The sequence below is a fragment of the Ursus maritimus genome, unplaced genomic scaffold (assembly GCF_017311325.1).
Source record: "Ursus maritimus isolate PB19 unplaced genomic scaffold, ASM1731132v1 scaffold_8, whole genome shotgun sequence".
NCBI classification, from domain to species: Eukaryota; Metazoa; Chordata; class Mammalia; order Carnivora; family Ursidae; genus Ursus; species Ursus maritimus.
In genome coordinates, this window is record NW_024426996.1 from 17,881,010 (window position 1) to 17,891,936 (window position 10,927).

A 10,927-nucleotide genomic window follows, 5' to 3' on the forward strand; every position below is an offset into this window, starting at 1 on the left:
TGAGGGTGATGGCTGGGTCTTAGGGATTTTGGATCCCTAGCAGAGCCTGGCACATGATAAGTATTCAAATAAATGTGACAGAGGGGAAGGAAAGATCATGCAAGTGCTGTGACACAAAAGGTTCTAGGATAAGAGACCAGAAGTTCAGGCCGGCAGGGCTTTCCATCCACTTGATATACTCAGACCCAATACAGTGATTCTCCAAAGGCTCTTCCCTTTGCTTCTGGTTGAATCAACAAAAATCCTCTCACATACCACCATGGGTCTATCTCCCTTTGGGAAACAGTATTTAGCAATGGGGAAGGCTTGGGGGAATGTGAAGCAAACCACCAACAGCCACTTATCAAGACAGTCCTGCCATTCCAATGCTTCCACGGATTCTTTTGAGATCAGGCACGTTCTGGGCCTCATTCTTACTGTATTTTTGACTAGGGTCATAAGCAGCAGAGGTGCAGGTAATCATGGTGGGAAAAAATGTGGAGCAGGTGGGTCTCAATAAATGTTAGTTCCCTCTTTTCCTTACTGACTCTTCACAAGCACTTCCTGTATCAGTCTGGTACTTCTTGCGTTATAATCAGTGTTTCTAAAGAGCTTTATAATTTTCGAAGGCTTTTGCATTCTACTTCGTTCAATCTTCATCACCACTTTACAAGCACAACAGATTCTATAACCTCATCCTTGCAGGTGAAAAAGCCTAATAATCTCACAGAGTGAATGAAGGCCGGGAACATGACTCAAATGCAGTTACTGGTGTCAATAATCAACAGCACAGGTAGAAGGAAGGTTCTAGTTGGCTGTCCCTTGAGGGTTGTCTTCTAGCAGTTTCCTATTGAGGGCAGAATAGGCATCATATACCTCTCAGTGCTGAAAACATTAGAAGCAATACTTATCAGATGGATGTTTAATCGAAGTTGGGATATACTATCAGACAACACGAGCTCTTTTCCTAGAAAGACCATAAAATTAACATAGCAGTTTTCATGAGAAAGAAATGTCAACTTCAACATTTCTCAATTATTATCCTCTAAAATACACTGCTGAACTATAAAAGAACATAAAAGAGTAAATTACAACCATCGTTAAACAATCAAGAATACATTATCCATTTCTAAAAGTGTTTTAACATAAAATACATCTCAAAAAATTATTAAACAAACACCAGAAGAGCATATAAGCAGGATTATGTTTTTAAAGAGAATCAAGGGGCATCTGGCTGGCTTGGTCCGTGGAGTGTGTGAATCTTGATCTTGGGGTTGTGAGTTCAAGCCCCACATTAGGTGCAGAGCTTGCTTAAAAATAAAATCTTTAAAGATAGGCACCTGGGCCAGGGTGGCTCAGTCAGTTAAACGTCTGACTGTTGGTCTCAGCTCAGGTCATGATCTCATGGGTGGTGAGATCAAGCCCTGCGTTGGGCTCCATGTTGGGAAAGGAGCCCACTTAAAAACTTTTTTAATTAATTAATTCTTTAAAAATAAATACATAAAATTAAAATCTTTATCATTTTGATTTTCAATTAAATGGGTATCTGCTACTTCAAATAAACATTATTTACAGGATCAAGGATTTGTCTAATTCTTATTTTCTAAAGTAGAAAGTTTAGTTTGGGATCTTTTCTCCCCCTCAGTCTAAGTCAAAACCTTGCCAACTACCTCATTCTCTAAAACTCCAGCCCCTAAACACTGCCTTTACCAACCTCTATACCAGCACAATCCTTTTTTTTTTTTTTTTTTAAAGATTTTACCTATTCATTTGACAGAGACAGAGACAGCCAGCGAGAGAGGGAACACAAGCAGGGGGAGTGGGAGAGGAAGAAGCAGGCTCATAGAGGAGGAGCCTGATGTGGGGCTCGATCCCGTAACGCCGGGATCACGCCCTGAGCCGAAGGCAGACGTTCAACCGCTGTGCCACCCAGGCGCCCCATACCAGCACAATCCTTAAACACCAACACGATTAAAAAAAAAAAAAAATCTGTCAAATCTTAAAGAAAATATTATAGCTTGCATCCAACACTATTAATGATAAATTTCAAAACACAAGTGGAGTCATTATGAATTCTAATTCCTATGTGCCCTAGAACAGACAAAGGCATCTATTAGAAATGTTCGTGTTCATCAAGTAGCTAGAGGGGAAAATTTCCCCTCTCAGATATCCGTATCCCAAACTTACTTTATATGGCAAAAGTACTGCAGGCATGATTAAATTAAGAATCAAGATGGGAAGATTATCCTTGGATTATGTGGTTGGGCCTTATACAATCACAAGAGCCCTTAAAGGTAAAAGGAAGTAGGAAACTCAAAGACAGAGAGTGAGAGACTGGTCTGAAGATGCCATGCTGCTGCCTCTGAAGACAGAGAGAGGCCCACAAACCAGGAAATGTGGGCAGCCTTTAGAAAGTGGGAATGGCAGGGAAATTTTTCTAGAATTTTCGGAAGGGACACAACCCCTCCAACACCTTGATTTTAACTCCGTGAGCGTGAGATCCATTTCAGAGTTGACTGTCCAGAAGTATAACATGATAAATCTATACTGTCTTAAACCACTAAGTTTGTGGTAATTTTGTTACAGCAACCAGGAGAAACGAATACAACAGGTTTAGCAAAGCTCTGTTTACCTGCCCATCTGCCAGGATACGAGCCCAAAAGCTTCTTACGCAGGTCCCTGCTGTACATACACATTCAATTAAATAAACATTTAAGTGTACTATCTAGTTGGTCCTGTAAGTGCGCGTAACTCCTTGCTAACATTCTATTTGTCCTTTAAGAACGAATGGTGCTTTTGCTTTCTTTACACTTCAGTTCTGGAAGACGATTTGCTAAAGTTGGGAAGTGGCCATTTGCATAATGCTTTACTGTCTACCAGGCTTACTACATTACCTGTTCTCTTGTATACAGCCCTACTGATCCATAACCAATTTACTTAACCTTTGAGAGGTGGTGCTTCTGTTAATGTTGACAGACTTCCTCTAACTCATCTATACTCTCTTGCTTGGTCTACTTTATCATATCAAATGAGCCATTAGAAAAGAGCAGTGCTAACAGGCCTACACATAGGTACAACTAACAAATCTGTATGAAGCCTCAATACTTAAAAAGTGTGGTATACAGAGCAGCAGCAGTAGCACCAGGGCACCTGTGAAAAATTCATCAAGTCCCATTCCAGGTCTTCTGAATCAGAAATAACATTTTATCAATATCCCTGAATGATTTGTATACACAGTCAAGTCTGAGAAGCACAGACATAAAGAGCCTTTGGCTAGGGGACCCACCATGTCCCCACTTAACATATTTTAGGGATAAAAATCCCAATCAGATTCATATTTTCAGTGAACGAGATCTTCTTAATTATAACCAAGATTTTATTCTCAAGCACAAGGTTTTCCTAAGGCATAAATGAAAAACATGTCCCCTGCCCACTATTCCCTAACAAGATCTATTGGGATGGTAGATGAAATATTGATGTAAACATATTCATTCATTTTACGAAGTTTTTTTAAGGGCTAAGCACCCATTAAATGTCCACAGTAGCCTTCTGAGGTAGACAGCTCCACAATACAGCTGAGAAAATATGTACCTAGACTCAGAGACATTAACTAACCTGCCGTAAAACACAGAGAGCAGCCAGAATGCCAATCCAGACCTGTAAGGTGTCCAAGCCCACACGTATAACTACTACTCTATACTGTCAATTCTCATGACTTATAGATTCCGTACTCGCAAATTCTCCTACTCACTAAAATTTACTTGTAACCCCCAAATCAATACTCGCTGCACTTTCCTGATCATTCAAAATTAAGTACATGTGCCCAGTGGCAAAAATCTGTAAACACTTGATTGTACACGTTCCTAGCACAAAGTGACAATTCACCTCATTTCACCTCTCGTAGTTTAAACAAGCATCCTTTTCAGAGTCTGTTTAGTGCCATATTTTTTGCATTTTGTACCTTCTGCTGATTTTGCAGTTCAAAATGGCCCCCAAGCAAAATGCTGAAGTACTGCCTAGTGTTCCTGAGCACAATAAATTGTGATGGGCCTTCAGGAGAAAATACGTGTGTTTAGATAGGCTTCATTAAAGCAGGAGTTACAGTACAACTGGCTGTGAGTTCAATGCTAACCCATCAACAATATACATTAAATAAAGGAAACAGAAACACACATAAGACAAGGTCACATACTAGTCAGTTCACAGAAATGTTGTGACCAGAGGCTCACAAGAACCTAGCCTTGTATTTTCTTTAGGGGCAATGAGTCATTATTTGCTAATACAAGGTTCTCAGTGACTCTGTAGAACGTAACTACCTCAACTGTTGTTGCATGTACATGTTACATGTACATGTCAACAGATAACAACAGGAAAGCCACCAAATTAAAGAGTATTTTCAGAAACAAGAGGATAATTTTCTCCAAATCCAGAAACAATGGTTGAAGGTTCCTGACAGGATAACCGCAGAGACTAGTGACAGTGTTATTTCAGAGGCTAACAGACTAAAAACACCATAATAATACAATGTACAAAGTCAGAAAATGAATACTACAACACACGGACAAAATTCAAGTGGTGGCTCCATGGGGCATGCAAGATGATTCAATGGGATAAGGGAAGAGAGTATAACAACACTTGTTCACATTTATTATTTTAATCTCATCTTCAAATTCCATTGTAACATAATAATAGTACGTATACACAATTTATAAATTCTTTTTTTTTTTAAGATTTATTTATTTATATGAGAGAGAGAGAGAGAGGGAAAGAAGAGGGACAGGGGGAAAGAATCCCAAGCTGACTCCCTGCTGAGCTCAGAGACTGACGCGGGGCTTGATCCCACAACCCTGACATCATGACCTGAGCCAAATCAAGAGTAAGACACTCAACTGACTGAAACCCCCAGGCGCCCCCACAACTGATAAACTCTATTGGCCGTGCCTGCTCCAATTCTGCTGATGGTGTACATGACCAAAAAGTGTTGGGAGAGCAGCACTGGAAAGGATCAGAATCAGCACGTGAAAGGAAAACCAAATCCACAGGCATGTGTCCTGCAGTGAGGGGCAAGGCTGGAGGCTGAGGATTCAGATGCATGGGGACCATCTAGATAAGGAAAGCTGGGCTCTAGTGCTGCTCTGCTCCCAACAAGTTGTGATGACCTCACACAGGATCTCCCTCTGGGCATCAATTCATGAGAAATTAATTAGCTGGTTGCAAAATTCACTGCATGATCCTAGCTAGGAGCCCCTCCTGTCCTAGAAATTTGACAATTCTATGACTCAGAGAAAATAAGATACAACAGCAGGTAAATAAAACCATTGTTTTTGGGGCGCCTTCGTGGCTTAGTCACTGGGCGTCTGCCTTAGGCTCACGTCACGATCCCAGTGTTCTGGGATCGAGCCCCGCATCAGGCTCCCTACTCAGTGGGAGGCCTGCTTCTCCCTCTCCCACTCCCCCTGCTTGTGTTCCCTCTCTCGCTGCCTCTCTGTCGAATAAATAAATAAAATCTTTTAAAAAATCAATCAATCAATCCATTGTTTTTTTGTTGTCTGACCCAGAAGGGCTGAGGCATGCCGTGATAGAGCAGCAGGCTGTCCAGAGAACACCACCTCCCGGACTGAGAAGATTCTAGAGAATCCCATGAGATATCCCAGACTGTTTGTGTTACATAGTTAAGGTGCATCATAAACACATTTAACTGTAAGTGCTCAGACCAAAAAAAAAAGGAGGAAAGGAAAAAATAACCATAGTAAGTGCTGGCAATCTGTGTGTTATTCCACTCAATGGGGTGTTCTGTTCCCCAGAGGAATAGTCTCAGTTCCCCCAGTGTCTCTTACAGTGTGAGTGGCTCAGTATGAGGCTAATGTTTGATATAACCTATTTTTCATTTATGTCACCAAATCCCAAATCAACTACTTCCTCTATGTTCAGGGATATGTTTTCACCTTAAAGGAAAAATGAATGCATGACTTACTGAAAAATGGAAATCAGGCGCCGAAGAGGAATGACTTCCTATGGGTCTTTTTCAAGGGCAATTTTTGACAATACTCAATTTTCACAGTATACACTGACTATAGGACCAAATCTCCAAATAAAGACTCAATTATAGTTATTGTGGTTCAAGGGTTCACTCCTAAACCTATCACCAAGAGGCAGTATAAACCGAAATTTGTTACCATATCCTTTTACGGTACTTCGTGTTGATTAAAGTGCTCTCATATCAACTGTGTCATTTAACATATACAGAAACCAAGCAAAGACATGGAACAAGCACTGTGGTTTCCACTTTAGAGGTCAAGTGTAATCATGTAAAGAGTAAGAGTTTTTGAGTCAGATAATTTGGGTTCACATTCCAGGCATACTGTTCAATTGTTAAGAATCTTAGTTTCCTATGAGTAAAATGTGGACAGTGCACACACCTCACAGAGTTTTTGAGGATGAGTCAAGTATACAAGTCACATATATATAGTACTCGATGTTTGGTTCCGCAGGAAGTAGGCCTATATGTTCCACATCCCTAACGTGACTAATAAACTCCAAAGTAGAACAAACATCTCCCAATTCCCACCTCCACGCTCAGAGATTCAAGGATATGATTTAGTACCTCTTTAAAAGGTGTTTAAAAGATTAATCCTTGACATACTCCGCTAAAAGTTTTTTGTTCAAGTAAATTTGTGAAATGTCACTCTCCTGAAGGCTCATTAAACATATATGTGTGTGCATGTATGTGTATGATATAAAGGCTCTGAGAAGTTGTGCAATAAAGAAACCAGTTGAATGTGTATAGCCTAACATTCCCCAAAAGTGCATTTAATAATGGAATCCTTTTTGCAGAATTACTGTAAATATCCACACAGACTTAACGTTCTTCTGAATATACTTTTGGAAACAACAGTTTTGATAAACTAATGTGTAACAAATTAATAATAGCTTATTAGGTTATAACAGATTAATAATTAATGTGAATAAAATAAAGACAGATTACAGGACAAAGCACAAGAAACTATCCTTTAAACAAAACCACTGAAATGAGCACTGGGTGTTATATGCAACTGATGAATCACTAAACTCTACCCTGAAACTATTAATACACTAACTTGAATTTAAATTAAAAAAATAAATAAAATTTAAAAAATAAACAAAACCCCCCCAAATCATTTTTTCAGCCTGCCTTGACTTTACTTATAGATGAGTGTCAAACTTAAAAAAAAAAAAAGATTTAGGCGATGAAGGCATTTTAACTCTCAGAAAGATGTCAGAATAAGTCTACCATAAACAAAGATTTCAAGAAGTGGCTCCTGTCATCTGGCAAAAGACAGGATTGGTTGGGGAGGGGGGGAGTGGAGAGGTGGGAGAGGCACCTATGATGTTTTGTTACAAAACTGATTTGCATGAGGTATCTAGTCCTTAATCAACTTTCCAAGAATAGTACATAATCTTATGCTGTATCACTACCTCTCCTGTCATTATCCCTGGTGGAGTTAAGCTGTTAACTATAACCCATAAAGACAAGGAATCCTTTCTTCTCTGAAAACTCTGAGAAAGCAGTTATTCTGTCAGTCATTAAGGGAAAAAAAGTCAACTCCATTACCAGCATTTGGTCAATCCTGAATATTTCTAGAGGCCTCTGGTGTGATTAAAAACTAAGAAAAAAAAAATGTCAAACTAGATTTCTTAAGAACTTGTGCTAAGATGGTTTGTGATTCTTCCAAAAAAATTTGTAAGTGGTTGTTATACTGGAGTCCTAAAAGTGTACACTGATTTTACATTATAATCCACATCAAGAAAAACATTCTTCATAGGTAATCTTAAAAATAAAACTTTAGGGGCGCCTGAGTGGCACAGCGGTTAAGCGTCTGCCTTCGGCTCAGGGCGTGATCCTGGCATTATGGGATCGAGCCCCACATCAGGCTCCTCCGCTATGAGCCTGCTTCTTCCTCTCCCACTCCCCCTGCTTGTGTTCCCTCTCTCGCTGGCTGTCTCTATCTCTGTTGAATAAATAAATAAATAAATCTTTAAAAAAAATAAATAAAATAAAACTTTAAAAAATTTAAAAGACTACTCAATTTATTGGAAGATGGGTTTTTCCTACATCGTAAACAGTTATCTCTATTATTGTATGCAAACCCTTTTAGTTAATGTTTTCATCTTAAACAGAAATCCAATAAAGCGTAGACTAGGCCCGAGGAATTCTTTTTAAAGTTATATTGATATTTAATATTAAGCCCTGCTATAATGCAGAGCTATAAGCTTACGAATTAGGCGTAGACAATTGTTTGATTAATAGTGATACCCGAGAATAGAGGCTTTGGGTAAGAGGTTCAAGTTTCCATGGTTTTCAGAGGAAAATGAACGTAATCTAGACATGTTTGTTCTGTAGCTTAATAAATCAGCACTGCATTCCGCAGTGCCTAGTCCAATAACATAAAAAGTGCAGTTCGGCCACTAATAGCAGGAGTGGGAAGGGGCGAAGAGTAACCACCACGGCCCAAGACACCAGGGCTACCTGAAAAGTCATCCTGACGCTTCAGTCTACGTTTTGCAGGACTAGAAGCCTCCAGAACCACTGAATCGCGGCCGCCGCCTAGCCATGCCCAACCCAGAGCCAAGCACGCGCTCACCTGCGGGGCGACGGGGCGCACACCTGGCCGGCGGGGGGCGGGGGGGCACGTTCCCTTTCCCCACCCGGACGTATCTGCCCTCCTCCACCCTTTTTCGCCACCATCTCCACCCCTTTCCCATCCATCTGCATTTAACCAAGGACAGGGACGGCGGAGGACGAACAGCGTGCGCTGACGAAAAGCAACCCCGCAACCCGCTGCAGCCTTTCTACTTCCTCCCACCCCACAGCGGGTGCAAAGCCACACCGCCTCTCCTACGCCTCATGTCTCTGGTACAAGGTATACAATACTTTAAAAAAAAAATGTTTTTAATTGCTTTTAAGCACAAGTCACTTCCCCGCTCCCTTCCGCCCCTCACCTTCACGAAAGCAATCGGGGTTGTGGTACCTTCGATATCTAACAGGATCACAGTGACTTCGGCGGGCACCGATAGCACGACCATTTCCCTACCGGATGCAACTACCGGAATCGGCCTACTGGTAGGAAGGGCGGAGGGCGGCGCCCACTGCGCCCCCAGCACCGTCCTAGGCTTCCGACAGCCCCGCAAGGATCTCCCACTCGGCAACCGCGTGCGGTCCGGAAGACGAGGAACAGAGCCACCTCCGCGCCCCTGAAGGTGGATGAGACGGCCGCACAGGCGCTCTGAACTACCTAGCTGCCTAGGGCCCTAGGGCACGTGGGCAGGGAAAGGGGGCGGCCCTCGCGGAGTTCCGAGGGGGTGGGGGGAAGTAAAGGCGTCGACGCCGATTGGCCACCAGAGAGCCTCGAACCCGATCCGTCAAAATGGGCCTTGCGTGGGCGGGAACAAAGAAGCGAACGCGGGAGCCGGGTGCGCGGGCGCGCGCGCGCTCCGCAGACTGGTTGAGCGAGCGGGAGAGGCCCGGGGCACGTGCAGACGGAAGCCCCGCGAGTGGCGCGCCGGGGATGTGAGTGCCCCTTGCCCTCTACGGCACCTAGCCCCCTCCCCGCCCACTGCCTCCGCTTTTGCATATTTACAGTAACCTGACCGGGCTCGCGCCCCTCCTCCCGTCCTCAGCCTGCAAAAGAGGCCGTGCCGGGACAGGTTTGCCTGATTGCGTTGGCCTGGGCTCCGGCTGATCGGCTAAGGAGGCCCGCGAGCCTGTGGCGGTAGCGGAAGAGGCACCCGCGCCGCGCCGCGGTCCGGAGGGGCCACCGCGCGCCCGCTTCCTGTTCGGCTGGTTCCAGCCAGCTCGAGGACAAAACACGCGTGCGCGCGGCGACGGGCGGGCGGGCGCGCTAGCTGTCTCAGCCGCCGGCACCGGGCGCAGTCCGCCTTTTTTCTGGAGCAACCCGGCCACGGTGCTAATCGATAGCAGCAGCCGCCTCCGCAGCAGTCCGTACTGGGGGACCGAGGGCTTTGGAAAAAGGCGGGGTTGAAGGCTCTTTGCCAGGAGTGGGCCGGACCGGACGCCAGAGACAAAGGCTCTCAAGACAAGAGGGACTGTGGCCCTGCGACGGCGCTGCTCGGGATTTTTGACCCCAGGACTTTTCGCCCCTTCGTTTTTCTCTTCTGACGCTTCTCTCATCTTAAGCCCGCGTCCCCTCACCCACGACCTCGCTCCTCACCGGGAGGGCCGCGATGGAGGTCCCGCCCCGGCTTTCCCATGTGCCGCCGCCATTGTTCCCCTCCGCTCCCGCTACTTTAGCCTCCCGCAGCCTTTCCCATTGGCGGCCGCGGGCGCCGCGGCAGCTCGCCCCGCTCCTCCCTTCGCTCGCTCCCAGCTCCGCCCGGCAGGGGGCGCGCCGGGCCCAGCGCCACGTCACCGCCCAGCAGCCCTCCCGATTGGCGGGCGGGGCGGCTATAAAGGGAGGGCGCAGGCGGCGCCCGGATCTCTTCCGCCGCCATTTTAAATCCAGCTCCATACAACGCTCCGCCGCCGCTGCTGCCGCGACCCGGACTGCGCGCCAGCACCCCCCGGCCGACAACTCCGCCACCATGGAGGACATGAACGAGTACAGCAACATAGAGGAATTCGCAGAGGGATCCAAGATCAACGCGAGCAAGAATCAGCAGGATGACGGGTACCGCACGCTTCTCCTCTGTTCCCCCTCCCCCAGCGCGCCGCACGCGCTCTTCATCCCTTGGGAGCCGCGCGCTGCCCCTGTTCTTGCCCCGAGTCGATTCCCCGCGTGCCCGCTGGGCCCCACTACCTTGGGGGGAAGAGGAAAGTAGGAGACGGAGGGGGTGACTAGAGAGGCCCGCGGAAGGTGGGGGAAGGGCGGAGGAGTTGGAGGAGGAGGGCGGCGGCGTCTGTGTCCCGAGTGCGCAGGCGCCGCGTGGGGCCTGAGGGGGAGGGGCCGTCCTC

General features: G+C 45.5%; 1 protein-coding gene across 3 annotated transcripts in view; it reads right to left on the reverse strand.

Annotated features, from left to right (window-relative positions):
* Positions 1-9,230, reverse strand: part of ENOPH1 (enolase-phosphatase 1) — a 31,765-nt gene extending 22,535 nt beyond the window's left edge. The window contains exon 1 of one of the 3 annotated variants that reach the window (XM_008693283.2): positions 8,959-9,230. In XM_008693283.2, the coding sequence (XP_008691505.1) occupies positions 8,959-9,042 (84 nt within the window). In that variant the 5' untranslated portion in view covers positions 9,043-9,230. The remainder of the gene's footprint in view (positions 1-8,958) is intronic. The other 2 variants (XM_008693282.2, XM_008693284.2) reach the window with 2 other exon arrangements.
* Between the last annotated feature and the right edge of the window lie 1,697 nt (positions 9,231-10,927).